This window comes from Zootoca vivipara, chromosome 11 (assembly GCF_965207765.1).
Source record: "Zootoca vivipara chromosome 11, rZooViv2.hap1.1, whole genome shotgun sequence".
Taxonomy (NCBI): domain Eukaryota; kingdom Metazoa; phylum Chordata; class Lepidosauria; order Squamata; family Lacertidae; genus Zootoca; species Zootoca vivipara.
The window spans coordinates 56702445-56720108 of NC_142594.1; the positions used below are offsets into that span (position 1 = coordinate 56702445).

The window sequence follows — 17664 nt, forward strand, 5'->3', positions numbered from 1 at the left end:
CTGTCCCTCACATCCACCCCCCTCCCAAGCTCTCCTTCACCCCTCCCCAGGTCCCCCCCAGGTGTCGGTGACGACTGGAAGCCTAAGAACTCAGTGCTTTCCGAGCCCGTTGGTGTGAACACCTCCCCCCAGTCCTGCAAGCCCCCCCCCTTCCGCCTGGGAGGACGGGAATCCCAAAAAGTCTGTGGCGTCAGAGCTGGTGGGGGTAAAAATGTTCTGCCAATCTGCTCCTTCCTCTGACTGGGTGGATCTCGGTGACACCCATACCTCATCCTCTGGTTCCTCAAACTCCGCTTCCCAGCGCCATGGTGAACTGCTCTCCCGTGCTTCCTCCCCCTCCCCCTCCCTTTCCATGTGCCAGGGCTTGGGTCTATGGGGGAAAAGGGCGTGAAATTCTTCTACCAGGAATTCCTCCTGTATCTGAGTGGCTGGGACCCATTCATTCTGGGACGGTGGAGCATCCTCCCATGCCATGAGGTACTCCAGGCCCCCCACCCCCCACCTTGAATCCAGGATGGCTGTGGCCTCATTGAGTTGCTCCCTGCCTTCCCTCTCCCCCCCTCCCTCAGGGGTTTGTTCGCTGTCTCGGAGCCTGCTGCTTTCCCTGTACGGCGACAGCAGCGATCTATGAAACACTGGGTGCACCCTCATGTCCTCTGGCAGTGCCAGCCTGTATGCCACCGGGTTGACCTGTTGCGTGACCGTGAAGGGGCCCAACCTTCTGGGCGCCAGCTTTTTGCATCGCCCTCTGATGGGAAGGCCCTCCGAGGACAACCAAACTTTGTCCCCCACCCTAATGACCTCCCCCGGTCGCCTGTGGCGATCTGCCCCCCTCTTGTACGCTTCCTTGGCTCTCTCCAAGTGTTCTCTGAGCTGCTGGTGCACCGTCTCCAGTTCCTCTGCCCAATCCTCAGCCTGTGGGCCCTCCTCCTCCTCCTCCCCCTCCCTCTCAGGGAAAGATCTGAGGTCACGCCCGTAATTGGCCTTAAAGGGCGACACCCCTGTGGAGACGTGCACCGCATTGTTGTAGGCAAATTCTGCCAGTGGCAGGCGATCCACCCAGTCCGTTTGCCTCTGGCTGACGTAGCATCTCAGGTACTGCTGCAGAATGGCGTTGACCCTCTCCGCCTGTCCATTGGTCTGCGGGTGTCTAGCCGTCGACAAGCTGACCTCCACCTGCAGGAGGTTCATGAGCCGCCGCCAGAACCTGGAAACAAATTGGCGGCCACGATCCGAAATAACCCTTAAGGGTAATCCATGCAGTCTGAATACGTGATCCACAAACAGTTTGGCTGTCTCTTCTGCCGAGACCGCCCTGGCACACGGTATAAAGTGGCACATTTTGGACATGAGGTCCACCACCACCAACACTGCGGTCTTGCCCCTGGAAGAAGGCAGATCTGTGATGAAGTCCATGGACACCACTTCCCACGGCCTGTGTGGCGTGGCTAAGGGCTCCAGCAATCCCGGTGGTGCTGCTCTGACCACCTTTGCCCGCTGGCAGGTGTCACAGCCCCGTACATAGTCTCGAACATCTTCCCGCACCCCTGGCCACCAGAAGTGTCTCATGACTAGGTGAGTGGTTTTGTCCCTCCCAAAATGACCCGCCGTTGGGTTGTCGTGCATCTGCTTGAGGACCGTACGTCTAAGCTGGGTGGTGGGCAGGTACAGTGCACCCTTGTAGAAAAGCAGCCCCCTGCGTTCTGCAAAGTCTTTTGCCTGCTCCCCCCCCCTCTCAGTTCTCTGAAGATGCGGTTGGCAAATTCATCCGCTGCCGTCAGTGCTGTGAGTTCTGCCTCGCTCACCACTGCTGCTCCGCAGGACCATGCTGATGGGGGGAAAATGTGCCTGGGTGCCGGTGGCGCCTCCTCCTCCATGTACTCTGGCTTGCGGGAGAGGGCATCCGCCCTGACATTCTGCTCTCCCGGGATGTAGTGTATGGAGAAGTTGAAGTTCGAGAAGAACTCTGCCCACCGTATCTGCCGCTGGTTGAGCACCCTGGCAGTTCTCCAGAACTCCAGGTTCTTGTGGTCTGTGCACACCTGGATGGGGTGCTTGGCGCCCACCAGGAAGTGTCTCCAGTGCTGGAACGCAGCGTGGATCGCCAGAAGTTCCCGATCAAACACTGTGTAGTTTCGCTCTGGCTGAGTCAATTTCCTGGAGAAGAAGGCACAGGGTCTCCACTCTCTGTTGGCGTCCAGTTGCAACAAAATGGCGCCCACAGCTTTATCAGAAGCATCTGTCTCCACGCGTAGGGGTGCGTCCTGAACCACGTGGAACAGGTTCTGGTCTGAGGCGAACACCCTCTTGAGGCTTTCGAACGCTGCTTGCGCCTCTGGTGTCCACCTGAACTTCTGCTTGCCTCTCAGGCAGTCAGTGATGGGAGCCGTAACGCGAGAGAAGTTCTTGATGAACTTCCTGTAGAAGTTGGCGAAGCCTAGTAGGCGTTGGGCATCTTTGCGAGTCCTGGGGCTGTGCCAGTCCAGGATGGCCTGCACCTTGTCCTTGTCCATCGCCAGCCCCTTGTCTGACAGCTTGTAGCCCAGGAAGTCCACCTCCTTGGTGTGAAACTTGCACTTCTCCAGCTTCACATACAGGTGGTTCTCCTTCAGGCGCTGCAACACCTCCCTGACATCTTTCACGTGCTGCACTGGGTCGTTGGAGTAAATAAGGATGTCATCCAGGAAGACCAAGCATTTCCTGAAGAGGAGGGACCCCAGGACGTGGTGCATGAAGGCCTGGAAGCATGCTGAGCCCCCTTGCAACCCGAAGGGCATCACCAGATATTCAAAAGAGCCCAGAGGCGTGAACATCGTGGTTTTCCATTCATCGCCTTCCCGGATCCTGATCAAGTTGTACGCCCCCCTCAGGTCCAGCTTGGTGAAAATCTTGCCCCTGCGTGCCGCTGTCAGGAGATCATCCACTCTGGGCATGGGGAAAGCCACTGGCTCTGTCACCGAATTCAGCCGTCTAAAATCCACCACAAGACGGCGCTGTTGCGTGTCTTTCTTGTCCACCCAGAAGACCGGGCTGCCCCCTGCTGCCTTGCTTTCTCTGATGAACCCCCGCTTGAGGTTCTTGTCGATGAAAGCGCGCAGATCTTCCAGTTCCTGGTCTGACATGGCGTACAGCTTGGCTGGGGGTATAGTTGCCCCTGGTACCAGGTTGATCTGGCAGTCAAAAGGCCTGTGTGGGGGTAGGTGGTCGGACTCCGCTTCGCTGAAGACCTCCTGCAGGTCCCAGTACGGCTTGGGTATCGCTTCACCCCCTTTGACGTGCATGGTGGCCACCGTGGCTATCGGAGGCCCCTCCCCTGGTTGGTGCTGCATGCAATGTTCCAGGCAAAAGTCCGATCCAAAAGTGATGCATCTCTGGTGCCAACTTATGGAGGGGTCATGGCGCGCCAGCCAGCTCATGCCCAAAACGATGGGGGGGTCTGAGATGGTGGTGACGTTGAATGCCAGTGTCTCTGAGTGCCTTCCAACCGTCATTCTCATGGGGGGGGTTTGATGAGTGATGGCCCCTCCCAGCAGCTCTCTGCCGTCAATGGTTGCCACGTGCAGAGGAAAATCCAGCTGCAGAAGCTGGATCTGGTGCTCTTCTGCAAAGTTTCTCGAGAAGAAGTTCGCTGACGCCCCACTGTCAATTAGGGCGAGGACTGTCAGGGGATAGCCATTTGGAAGCGTGAGCGTCACTTCTAGAACCACTCCTGCTCTGGGAGGGGTGGGCTGGCTCTGCTCCTCTCTGTGCGGGTGGGTGGGCTGGGGCTGTTGTCTGCTGACTGTGCCTGGCTGCCGCCCCTTGTCTCCTGCAGCCAGGCTTTCCCGTTTCCCTGCTGTGGTGCTGCTTCAGTGGGGGAGGGCACAACCGTTCCCGCCTTTCCTTGCCACTCCCTGCGATGTGGGCAGTCTCTGACGAGATGCTGGGGGGAGTTGCAGAGAAAGCAATTCCCACCCCTTCCCTCCTTGCGTCTTGGCGCCGCTGGGGTTTGAAAAGCCCGCGCGCGCGCGCTATCAATCTGCATGGGTTCCTGGTCCTGACTGGCCCCAGGCGTGGCTTGAAAGGGTTGTTGGGGGAGTGGCTTCTCCTGCGACCGTGGGAACCAAGCCCGCTTTGCGCGCGTTGCTTGCTTGTCGCTCCACCGGGATTCCTGTCTCACCCCCACCGCCAGAGCCGCTTTGCTCAGCTGATCCATATTACTGGGCTTTGGACCTCTCGAGAGCTCATCCTTCACCTCCTCATGCAACCCCAAGTAGAACGCCGCTTGCATTGGGGGGGACTCTAGTTCCCACCCCAATCTGTGCACCAGCATGGTGAATTTCGCCCAATACGCGCGAACTGTCATATTTCCTTGGCGTAAATTATGAAGTTCCTCCTTAGTCTGGTCCATATGACTATCGGACGAATACATCGTTTTCAAACCTTCTAGAAATAGTTTGACATTCTTCATGCAAGGATTCCTTGTTGCAATTAACGGTCTTAGCCACTCCCTGGCTGCCCCGGTAAGGTGCTCCACAATAAACGCTACCCTGTGCTCATCATCAGGGAACTCATCGTGGTGCAGCTCAAGAGCATACACAATCTCAGTCTCAAAGCCCTGAAATTCCCTCGGGTCTCCATTGAACTTGCTTACTAGGGTCCCGGCTCTCCTTCCTGGCAGCACTTGGACTTGGGGTGCCCCTCCCGCCTTGTTTTTCTCTGCATCCAGCTTGTTTTGGAGGTCTACCGCCACCGCCCTTAATTGCTGCTCTTTTTCCTGAAGCGCTCTCACCTGTTCCGCAAGTTGTAGCCGGTCGTCCTGGACCTTCTTAGTCTCCTCTTTAGCTGCCTTCAATTCCCCCTGCGCCTGCAGCGACAGCTGCTGCAGTTCTTGCTGGGCTTGCTCCGCGATCTGCCGCCATTTCTCCGCCTCTGACACGCTCATCCCGGCAACTCCAAAGTAGCCCAAAAAGGATTAGGAGGTTGCTGTCACAGTGGCCGGAGTGGACTACTTCAGAGTAACGACGCTACGCAGCTCTGCATTTTATTCTTTTATTGGTGCTGCGTATTTACAGTGCTCAAGTCATTGCTATTTACACGGAGTGATGTGGTCAGTCGGTTTCAGAACCTCCTAATGGCTTTTGGCGCGTCTTTCTCCAACACAAAAGCTTTGGCAGACCCATCCTCTTTCCCCTCCTCTTTCTGCGTAATTCCGGAGTTGGGGGGATGGGTCTCCCGCCCTTATTCGCCCCTTCCTGTCCCACCTGGGACCCTGGCTCCTCTACCTTGCCTGAGCCTCGGACACGACTTCCTGCTTCCCCACTGGAATCGGAACTCTCTCTGCTTCCCCCTGTGCTCGGGGATTGGCTTGAACTTAGGAGGGGAGGGACTTCGCGATATCCCCTGTCCCTCACAGCAGGCATCCCCAGATTTCAGCCCTCCAGATGTTTTGGACTACAACCCCCATCTTCCCCAACCACTGGTCCTGTTAGCTAGGGATCATGGGAGTTGTAGGCCAAAACATCTGGAGGGCCGCAGTTTGGGCATGCCTGTATTAAAGTCTCAAAACAAAGCCCAGCTCTTATTTAATCCTGCAGTATTCTTAGCATATTGTTAGCAGATATAACAGCACGAGAATTACAAAGAGTGAAGGCTAAATTTGTCAACTTGTGTTTCTGACACCGTGAAACAGACAGAATCCTTTTGCTTCTGGGTTCAAATACAGCCTCCCACTCTTAAGTGTTGGCAGCTTTTCAGGAAGCAGCTGTAGACCTATTTACTTTGAAGTACTGTATATGGCAAATGCAACAGCTGAAGAAACATTACAAGAGCGTTTTAAATACTCACAGGAAACTTTGTAAAGGCAGGATTGGCAACATGTTTTCCGAAGGCATCTTCCTGAAACTGCAGCAGCTGCACCACAAGCCCAGCCAGGGTTTTATTGGTAGGAGCATCTGCTTGAACATACTGAAAAGCAAACATTTCCCAAATCAATCTTTGTCCTTTCACTCATCTGGAAAGTCACTCACAAGCTATAGCAACTTTAACGCCACAAATTCAAGGTTCTTTTCTGCCATGTTGGTGACTTTTTAATCCTGATTTTTAACAGTTACAGTATTCTGCAACACAGGTTAGTAGCTAGGCAGTCAAAGAGGAGCTGTCATTAGATTTAAATTTGCCCAAGTTCATTTAAGATGCTATTAGTTTTCAATACATTAAATGCAAACCATCACATGTAGCATACATACATTATTGGCAAGGCCAGTACTACTCCTGTGTTCAGCACTATACTACTGCTCTACTACTACTAATAATAAATTATTAGTATGGTACTACTACTACTACTACTACTACTACTAACTTATTAGTACCCTGCTCATCTGAATGGGTGCCCCAGCCACTCTGGGCATCTCTCAAGCATTAAGCATTTATATTGTGTGGATTTCTTATAAACGGCGCCTAACAGTGGACAAAGCTGATAACCACTTGCTACCCAAGATTACGTTCACATTTTTGTCCACTGTTCAAATGCATGAGCTTGCACCAACAAGAGAAATGCACATTTGTATGAACATTTCACAAATTAAAGTGATCCTCAAAATCCTCCTTCCATGGAGCCTTTGCTTGACACCCCCAGTCTTCATACCCAATTGCAACAAAGTATGTATAATGACATTTGTTCACCAGTACCCTGAACTGCCATTGCCTCTCACATCCCTTTCCTCTGTAATCTCGACTGTCAAATTTCAAAGTTGTCACTTCCTTTGCACAACAACCCAGATTTTTCACTTACGCTGTAAACTACCATGTGCACTGACGGATGTGTAAAAGAAATGGTATTTCACAGGAATTTGAAAGTTTGGTCTAGGTAGGCATTGCTTATGGTCCCCACTAAGCCTTAACCCTCCCACATATCATAGAATCACAGAATCAGAGTTGGAAGAGACCACAAGGGCCATCCAGTCCAACCCCCTGCCAAGCAGGAAACACCATCAAAGCATTCCTGACAGATGGCTGTCAAGCCTCCGCTTAAAGACCTCCAAAGGAGACAACTCCACCACACTCCTTGGCAGCAAATTCCACTGCCGAACAGCTCTTAACTTTCAGGAAGTTCTTCCTAATGTTTAGGTGGAATCTTCTTTCTTATAGCTTGAATCCATTGCTCCATGTCCGCTTCTCTGGAGCAGCAGAAAACAACCTTTCTCCCTCCTCTATATGGCATCCTTTTATATATTTGAACATGGCTATCATATCACCCCTTAACCTTCTCTTCTCCAGGCTAAACATACCCAGCTCCCTAAGCCGTTCCTCATAAGGCATCGTTTCCAGGCCTTTGACCATTTTGGTTGCCCTCCTCTGGACACGTTCCAGCTTGTCAGTATCCTTCTTGAACTGTGGTGCCCAGAACTGGACACAGTACTCCAGGTGAGGTCTGACCAGAGCAGAATACAATGGTACTATTACTTCCCTTGATCTAGATGCTATACTCCTATTGATGCAGCCCAGAATTGGATTGGCTTTTTTAGCTGCTGCATCACACTGTTGACTCATGTCAAGTTTGTGGTCTACCAAGACTCCTAGATCCTTTCCACATGTACTGCTCTCAAGCCAGGTGTCACCCATCCTGTATTTGTGCCTTTCATTTTTTTTGCCCAAGTGTAGTACTTTACATTTCTCCCTGTTAAAGTTCATCTTGTTTGCTTTGGCCCAGTTGTCTGATCTGTTAAGGTCATTTTGAAGTGTGATCCTGTCCTCTGGGATATTAGCCACCCCTCCCAATTTGGTGTCATCTGCAAACTTGCTCAGGATGCCCTCAAGCCCATCATCCAAGTCACTGATAAAGATGTTGAATAAGACTGGGCCCAAGACAGAACCCTGTGGCACCCCACTAGTCACTTTACTCCAGGATGAAGAGGTCTTGCATCATCACAGGCAATGTGGAATACTGTAATCACACACAGGTGAATGGGCACTGGGCTGCCATCTGCTGGAGACAAAGAAGTATTATATTGTATTTATTTCTATCATGGGCATGAAGGAAGCAAAGCACCCTCCTCCAAGCCAAGGAAAGTGCCACCTTCACTGAATCTCTTTGGTATCCCCCTGAATTTCTAAGTTAGGAACAAAGGAAAATTCCCTCTTCTGCACTCTGCATAGAAGCAATGTCAGTCTTACTAGTCTCGTTTTTCCCTCATAAAAAAGAGTTCAGCCTCAGCCAACCACTTTATGAGAAAAAATAAAACTGCGGGTTAGAAATTTCTGTGGGCTTCTTGACAAGGCTGCCTGAGCTCTTTGGCAGGAGATGGGGAAATTTATCACATCTGACACTGTGCAGCACTTCAGAGGCAAAGCACTTGGGAGTTCTCAGTGATTCTGAGTGCCTCTTTGATCACAGGTAAAAGCTAGGGTGTGATTTGTGCCTGGTATTTTTATACTGCAAGCATCTCCTAGTCTGATATCCCCTGGCATTAATTATTTACTTTACAACACTGTTATTCACCTGAATGTTATCTGCTGCCTGGTGCTTTGTTAGAGGTGGATCAGGGGAGTTAAGTGTCGAAGACAGGAAAGGTGAAAGAGACTGCCATCTTTCTGATGGTACGTAGGGAAAGGTCAGCCAACCCCCTGGTCTGGTGAGTCATGTATGAATGGGCTGACCTGGCATGTATAACAGAGCCTGGGCAGGTGAGCAGGGTAGCTGTCTCAGGACTTCACAGCATCCATGTCAACCATGGGGCTGTCTTGGTACTCTAATAACATGTGTGCAATGAAGCAGCAGAACTGACAGCAAGAGCACAGGTGGCATCAACCTTCAACTCTAAATGAACATGGGTGAGGATGTACTACTACACTAACCATGTGGCAGTGATAGCAACAAAGAAAGCTTGCTTCTCTGTCATTGCTGAGTTTGCAAACAGCCATTCAGCACAGCTGTTCTGAGTGATGAATGCTCTTTTGACATTTGGCCCACAAAGCACTGTTCTGACATCTTTAGCAGCCTCCTCTAGCTAAGTTGTGCTGTCCTTTAGGGATAAAGGGGCTCAGATTTGGACAAAGTTGGACACCACAGTTACTCCAGCAGAGTTCTCCAGAGCACTACCTATACAGCATCAGTTCTGGTTGTAGCCAGGGAGTGAGGACTACTGCAGCCAGGCTATACCTAACCAGGAATGGCCATAGTTGGGGAACCAGTAGATGTTAGAAATACCACTGATGCTACTTTGGCTTCCACACAAAGAGAGATCTGGGACCACTCCCAAGGTATGCACCTGACCACTTCAAGGGGATTGCAACTCTGTGCAGAACAGGCCTCTTACCCAATTCCTGGACATAAGAGCTACAAAGCCACAGCACCTCTGTTTTGTTGGGATACAACTTGATTTCTGGCCCCCAACCAAAGCATTTCTACCTCAAAGCAACGATTGAGCCTTAACTAATTAAGGGAGAAACAGGAGCTGGGTGTCAACCGCATAATAAAGACTCTGTTCCAACCCTACCCCGATAACCACTCATATAGCTGTTAAAAAGCATGGGGGTCAAGAAGGAGCCCCAGAACCACATAGCTGAATTGGAATGGGCTCACACAGCAGTCCCCCACTGCCACTCTCTGGAAACTGCCATACGGATAAGACAGAAGAGAACCACCATATCACTCTGCCTTCAACACACAACCAGCAGTGCCACTCCAGATGAATACCATAGAGAACAGTATCAAAAACCACTGAGAGCAAAATGAAGAGGGTCAACCCTCTCACAACACAGGTCATCAACCAAGGCTTCTTCAAAGGCAAAATTAGGCCTGAAACAAGACTGAAATGGGTCCAGGTAATCTGCTTCTTCCAACCATGCATGGAGCTGGATGGTAACCATCCTCCCAAGCGCCATCCTCAAAAAGGGAATAATAAAGCCATCACATATCTCTGGGTCTAGGGAAACATGTAAATGTACTTTTAATTCTGTATATATGCCCTGGGTTCCTGCATTGGTAGTAATTATTTCCTCATCTATTACATTCATGCTTTTAAAGCACACTTCCAATGGTTTCATTCGCTGACCTCTGAGACTTAAATCATGCTTTTTACTGCTATGTTAATAATGTTTTGATCGTTTCAGCGATTATATGCTGCTATGAACGTTTTCCCTTTTACTATGCCAAGACATCTCGTAAAAAGGGGAAACAAGCCCATATTTAAAGTCCCACATGGTACATAATTGCTTGGCCACACACAGAGGACCTTGGACACACTTCACCGTTTCATCACCACCTCAGAAATTAATGCAAAGACAGCTTCAGCTAGACTTAAATGAAACTGATGACCCTGTCAGCTCACACATCTAGGCTCAGAAGTCCTTTTAGGACAAAAGACCACACTGAGCATGTGCCCCAGTAACCTTTACAAATGGACAACCTTCCCCCCCCCTTCCGTTTTGTTCCATCATACATTATCCCTCTGACCTCTTATAGCCCACCCTGCGGAAAGGCTGAAAATAAAGGATAACAGCAACCTGATATGTGAAGCAGGGACAGCTTTAACATAACAGGCCCCACAACAGCAGGGTGAAGAGGCAGCTGGCCCTTTGTTAGCTCTTCCCAGGGAAAGCAAAGACCTTGCCTCTTCCGCACAGAGCCCGCCCCTTTGCTTCACACAAGAGCTCCCATTCAACTGGAAATGGCCATCCTCTTTCCCCCTAAACCCAGGTAGGTAACAGGACACCCAGACCAAGTCTGAACCAATTTGCACAAGCCACTCCCCTTTTAAACTACCATTCTCGGGAGACAAGGAGCCTAGGTCCCTGCCCCAACTATTCCTAGGATTACACCTCATTCAGTTCCTTTCTCTCTTAAACCACACACACCCCTTCTCTTTATTCCTTTTTTTGATTTTGCATACCACCCTTCATGTGCAGGTCTCAGGGCAGTTCACAGTATAAAAATACAAAATAAAAACATACAAAATATATAATGAAAACAAGAACAAACCAATGACCCTCCACCCCTCCAATACCTATTCTGTATGTAAACATCTACATTCCCAAGATAAAACCACATGATCCGAAAAGGGTCTCCCTTCTGCCTGCCAACAATTAAGCACCTGTTTATTGCAAAATGCAACCTGCAAAAGCTTGTTTACATGCAGTCCCAAAGAAGTCGGCTGGCTGAAGTCCTGTTGATCCACCCCTCAAATGCTCTTTATAATGGGAAACAACCCTCCAGGGAGGACACCCATCCCTCACACCCCAGTGTCGCCCACCATGTCGCTCTACATTCCCTCGCCTACACCTGGCCGAATCCCCACCTGGCTTCCCTCCTCATTCTGCACACCCTTACTTGGGAGCAAACCCCACTGACCGCAGCTGCGTTTGCGCGGGAGGTTTCAAAGCCGCCCGACCCCCCCCCCAAACTCCTGTCTTGGGGTTGTTGTTGTTTTTTGGCACTCAAGTCGCCTCCCCCCTCTGCCCGCTCCCTCTGGCCAAGGGTCTTCCCTCCCTCCCCGCCAACGCCGGTGCGAGGGTCGGAAGGGGCGAAGGGAGCGGCTTCCCCCCTGAGGCCCCGCCCTCCCTCCCTCGCCGAGGGAAGGAAAGGGGCCCGTGAGGCGACAGAGGGAGAGAGGGGAGGCGGCGGGGCGGGAAGGGCCCCCTGAGGGGAAGAAGGCGAGGCCTCTTTCTCCTCAGGCGACGCCGCCTCCTCCGCCGGGAAGCCCCTCACAGCTCCGCCGCCGGGGCCTCGTCGTCCGCCTCCTCACCTTCTTGCAGTGCTTGCCGAGCCAGGCCCGCGCGGCGTCCAGCTGAGAGACGGTGTCGGGGCTCTCCCAGAACTTCCCCGAGGGGCCGCCGTCCTTGCGCCGCGACGCCGACAACGGGGCGGCGGAGGAGACCCCCGAGCCGGGCGCGCCCCCCGCCGCCGCCCCCAGGACGCCGCCTGCAGGCACGGCCGCCGCCGCTGCTGCTGCTGAGGCGGCCGCCGCCGCCATTGTCCTTCCCGGCCTTCCGCGCCTCCTCCGCCGCCACCGCCGCCGGGGCCCGACGCCTCCCACTCTCTTGGCCCCGCGCATGCGCAGAGCCCGCGGGACGCCGCGGCGGCTGCCACACCGCCGCCACTCTCCCTCGCCCTCCGCGCGCACGCGCAGCGAACGAGCCTCCCACTCGCTCTTGCCTCACGCGGCCTTCCCCGCCCGCGCGCGGGACGCCGGCTCCTCTCGCTGGCTTTGGAGGCGGGAGTGCTGGCGGAGCGCATGCGTACCAAGGACCGTTTATACGGCGGCCCCTGTTTCGACGCCCCCTCTCTCCGCGCAGGCGCCAGGTGTGGGCAGGCCACGCCTCCTGGGGGATGTGCGCATGGGCGAGTCGGGAGCTCTCTCTCTCTCTCTCTCTCTCTCTCTCTCTCTGCGCAGGCGTCCCGGGAAAAGCTGGGCGCCTGCGCGCTGAGCGGTCCTTGTTCTGGTCGCTGCCAGGCGGAGCAGCGTGGCGGGGTCTGCGGCTGGAGGCGTGCACAGCCTCGCTGGCAAAGAAAGCCGATCCCCCAGCCCTGGAAAATAAGTAGCCCGAGCCTGGCAGGAAGGAAGCAGAAGCAGCAGGGTTTGGCGCCAGAGATCCCCACCAGTTCTTCGGCTGCATCTGCTGCGCCTCATTGAATATGCAATTAATTGACCGTCCGATTATGCAGAATGAGCAAAAACAACAGCAGGAGAGAGAGGCTGCAGAAGGCTCGCTCCATCAGCTTTGCCAAAAACCCAGCTCTATCAGGCGCCTCCTGCCCTGAACTGCCAGCTGGTCAATACAGAAACAACTCGCTAGAAATGGGTGCCTGAAGGGTCCCCCCCCTCCTTGTCCCTTGGCCTTTATGTGATGTGTTTTCTTAGATCATAAGCCCGCGGGCTGACAGCAGGGTACAAATGCTCGAAAGATACAAAATAATAGGGGAGTAACACAGTGGTAAAGGACTCAATTCAATCATTAATAGCATTTTCTGACGGGGCTGGGAATGTCCCCTGGAGAGCTGCAGGCAGTCACAGACAACATAGAACTGGGTGGTTCAAAGGTCAGACTCCTAAAAAGGAGTTTCCTATGCTGCTATGGCACTGAGAGGACTAGAGCTGAATGTTAGAAGCTCTTGAAGCTGAGATATAGCTCAGTGGTACTGCTTTGCATGGATAAAGTCCCAGGTTCAATCCCAAGCACAGGGCTGGGGAAGACCACCCAGGCCCAGCTCAGGAATACCAGAGTTGCTGTCAGCCTGTGAAGAAGAAGCTGGATACACAGCTTTTATGCCCCTAACTTTTAAGACAGAACAATTCTATTGAAGACCTCATCTGCCAGACTCCCTTCTTGAGTACAGAACTTAACTGTTATAGGGAAGACAATATTATCACTATATAAGTGTGGTGGCGCAGTTGGCGCTGTGAGTTAAACCACTGAGCCTAGGGCTTGGCGATCAGAAGGTCAGTGGTTTGAATCCCCGCAATGGGGTGAGCTCCGTTCAGTCCCAGCTCCTGCCAACCTAGCAGTTCGAAAGCACGAAGTGCAAGTAGATAAATAGGTACCGCTCCGGCGGGAAGGTATACGGCGTTTCCGTGCGCTGCTCTGGTTCGCCAGAAGCGGCTTAGTCATGCTGGCCGCATGACCCGGACTCAGCCAGTAAAGCGAGATGAGCGCCACAGTCCCAGAGTCGTCCACGACTGAACCTAACGGTCAGGGGTCCCTTTACCTTTACGAGAGCTCCAGATACTAGCTTTGAAAAGGAAAAATACACAGGAAAACAGCACCGTTGGTCAAAATACCTCAATCATTTCATACTCCTGTCAATTTTAAGACACCTGTTTTCTCCTGCTCTGGACTTAACCAATGGCTCCAAGTTACAAGAAAAGAGATTCCAACTAAACAGTAAGAGCTGTTCTACAGTGGAACGGACTCCCTCTGGAGGTTGTGGACTCTCCTTCCTTGGAGGTTTTTAAACAGAGGTTCTATGGTTCATTCACCTTCATAGGATGCAATCCTATACACATCTGTGAAGCCCTTTGAAGGTGGTAGACCAGGGGTCAGCAAACTTTTTCAGTAGGGAGCTGGTCCACTGTTCCTCATACTTTGTGGGGGGCCGGACTATATATATTTTTTGGGGGGGGGGGAATGAACGAATTCCTATGCCCCACAAATAACCCAGAGATGCATTTTAAATAAAAGGACACATTCTACTCATGAAAAAACACCAGGCAGGCCCCACAAATAATCCAGAGATGCATTTTAAATAATAGGACACATTCTACTCATGTAAAAACATCCTGATTCCCGGACTGTCCACGGGCCAGATTTAGAAGGCGATTGGGCCACATCTGGCCCCCGGCCATTAGTTTGGGGTCCCCTGTGGTAGACTCTCCTTCATTGGAGGTTTTGAAACACAGGCTGGATGACCATCTGTCAGGGATTCTTTAGCTGCAATTCTTGGATTGCAGGGGCTTGGACTAGATGGCCCTTTGGGGAGGGGGATCCCTTCCAACTCTATCATTTTGTGACTTCAGAGCCAACATTTATAGGATTGCCTTGTCAATCAATCAGCATAATCAGGGTCAGTCAAGCCACATTGGCTGCCCTGCCAGGGACAATGTCAGAAAGAGTTTCTCTGGTAGTGAAAATAATGGAGTTGTGATGCAGGAAAAGCACTGTAAATTTCTACTGAGCTACAGCCTCACCTGTTTAATAAGCCACACTGTATATATGCAAGCAGAGTAAAACCTTTGGGTAGTTCTTCTAGGTATTCCTGCCATGGATGTTGTCCTTCTGATGATTTTTGTAGTCTCTTTTTACTTGGATGTTGACATTTTAAGGCAGCCTTTATCAAGATTCAGTCCCCAGACGTTGATCAACTACAATTCCCATCATCCTTAGCTTGCAGAACCCATTGGTCAGCGATTATGGGTGTTGCAGACCAACATCACTGAGACAGTTATCTGAAGAAGTGTGCATGCACACGAAAGCTCATACCAATGATAAACTTAGTTGGTCTCTAAGGTGCTACTGGAAGGAATTTTTTTGTTTCGAGACAGTTAAGAATAACTTCCAAGTTCAGTTAGATAAAGAGATAAAATTGAAGATAATTAAAAAATGATTTGGGAAGAGCTAATAGATGAAAGAATGCACGCAGGGATTAATAATTATAGAGGACATTAGATTTTGTTAGAAGTATAAATAGATAGAAACAGAAGTCGAGAAAGCAGCGGAGGGAAGTCTGTGGGGATGGGGGAGGGGGGATTTTGTATTAGCGACTTTCTATGTATGAAATTGTTGTTGAAATGTATTTTTTGGTACTATGTATTTTTTAAATTTTAATAAAATTTCTTTTAAATAATAATAATAATAATAACTTCCAAGTTCTTGCAGTTGCCTCTGCACCATAGACTAACCTGGGCATGTTAAGAAGGCAGGGCTGAAACAAGAAATGTGGGGTGATGAGCAGAAAAGGAAACAGCAGCCCTTCCATCAGCGTGAAAGAGGGAGAAAGATGGGGTTGCAGGGCTTCTTCCACCAAAAAACATCCAGCTTTGGGCTCACCCTCTAGCATTTCCATTCCAGTTGGTCATTGCAAGAACTCTGGAAGGGTGTCTCGAGTTCACTTCTGCTTCCAGTCGGAGGCAGTAATGTTTTTGAATCCCAGTTGCTGCAAACCACTGTGTGGGTTATCGTGCTCAGGTTTCCCACAAGCTTCTGTTTAGCCACTGTGAGAACAGGATGCCGCACAAGAGAGCCACTGACCTGATCCAGCAGGTTCCTATGTCTCACCCCCTGGGTGGAGGAAATCTCTGGTATTTGCAAACTGCTTTGGGGACTTTCGTTTGGCTGCAGAGAGGGGTGAAATGCTTTTAAATAAGCAAGAGCTGCGAGGAAGATTAAAAATGCAGCAGGGCTGGGTAAGACAAGCTCTGTTCAAGGCTGCCTTTGGAAAGTGCTCAGAAACTTCAACTGGCTCAAGAGAGCTGCAGCCAGACTCTGGAATGGGGCTGGTTATAGGGAGCAGACTGGCTAGCAGTCTGTTTCAGAACACAATTCACAGTGCTGGTTATAACCTATAAAGCCCTATATGGCTGAGGCCTAGGCCAGGGGTCTGCAACCTTTAAGACAAAAAGAGCCACTTGGACCCGTTTCCAAAGAAAAAAAATAAACTGGGAGCCGCAAAACAGGGACGTAATTAGAAATCAGAGGGCCCCATAGCAAAATTTGCTATGCCCAATAATCAATGCCCCAAAATGTCATAGAAAATTAATCAGGGCCCCAGTGAACCATAAATCATAATCAGTGCCTGATGTAAATAATAATTAATGAGGGCCCAATGTCATCCTCGTCATTATAAAAATAACTTTTGGGCTGCCTTGATTACTGGGAATGGGCACCAGCAACCACTGCCTTATGAGTTTGGGCTGCCTTGATTACTGGGAATGGGCAAAACTCTGACTCCCTTATTAGGATACCTGTATGGTTTCATGTGTGTTGCTCCCATCAAGTGAACTTATAAAATTTCCTCATATTTAATCAACCCATTGATTAATACATCTACCTCAATCTCCTGACCAGGCCGGCAGGAGGCCACAGGCAGGCCGCAGGCAGGAGCAGCAGCAGCAAACACGCGCTCCGAGCCAGCAAGCCTTTTCTGCTGCTGGGCGGGAAGAAGCGCGCCAATTTTTTTAAAAAAAAACTCCGCCCCCGCCCCCTGTGAGCCTATTGGCTGCAGAAATGCGGCGGGGAGGGGCTGATGCAGGGAGGGGGCCGACCACGCTCCCCGGGCTGCTAACGTCACCTTGCGTCCTTTTTGCACAGCGCACGCGCACAGCGGAGTTGTGGACTCCGGCGGGTGCTGTGCGGGGCGCAGGTGCACAGCGCGCCGCCGCAGCTATGTGCTCCGGCGGCGGTGGGCACCGCGCGAGTGTCTGGCGGGAGTGGCGGGCGCCACCGCATGGCTCAGGCGGCGCATGGCTCGGACGCCTCCTCCCCTCATATCCGCTCCGGAGCCGCAGCAAAGGTGTAAAAGAGCCACATAATAATAATAATAAATTTTTATTTATACCCCGCCCTCCCCAGTCAAAAACCAGGCTCAGGGCGGCTGACACCAACAGAATTACAATAAAACATAAAAACAATTAATTTAAATACAGATTAAAATACAGTATTAAAATTTAAAGTGCAGCCTCATTTCAAGTAGGCCATAAATCCAAGCCATGAGGGAGGAAAACACAGGGGTCAGGCTGAGTCTAACCCAAAGGCCAGGCGAAACAGCTCTGTCTTGCAGGCCCTGCGGAAAGATGACAAATCCCGCAGGGCCCTGGTCTCCTGGGAAAGAGCGTTCCACCAGGTTGGGGCCAGTACTGAAAAGGCCCTGGCTCTAGTAGAGGCCAATCTAGCCATCTTATGACTCGGGATCTCCAGAATATTATTATTTGTGGACCTTAAGGTCCTCTGTGGGGCATACCAGGAGAGGCGGTCCCGTAGGTACGAGGGTCCCAAGTCGCATAGGGCTTTAAAGGTCAAAACCAGCACCTTAAACCCGATCCTGTACTCCACCGGGAGCCAGTGCAGCTGGTAAAGCACTGGATGAATGTGATCCCGCGGCCGAGACCCTGTAAGGAGCCTCGCCGCGGCATTCTGCACCCGCTGGAGTTTCTGGGTCAGCTTTAAGGGCAACCCTGCGTAGAGCGAGTTACA

The 17664-nt window shown here is 51.4% G+C and overlaps 1 protein-coding gene across 1 annotated transcript in view; it reads right to left on the minus strand.

Annotated features, from left to right (window-relative positions):
- SMARCC1 (SWI/SNF related BAF chromatin remodeling complex subunit C1) overlaps window positions 1–12108 on the minus strand; it is a 97869-nt gene extending 85761 nt beyond the window's left edge. The window contains exons 1-2 of the mRNA XM_035130395.3: window positions 11724–12108; window positions 5827–5946 (exon numbers count right to left, since the gene is read on the minus strand). Coding sequence (XP_034986286.3) covers window positions 5827–5946; window positions 11724–12032 — 429 coding nt within the window. The 5' untranslated portion in view covers window positions 12033–12108. The remainder of the gene's footprint in view (window positions 1–5826; window positions 5947–11723) is intronic.
- Window positions 12109–17664: the final 5556 nt, after the last annotated feature.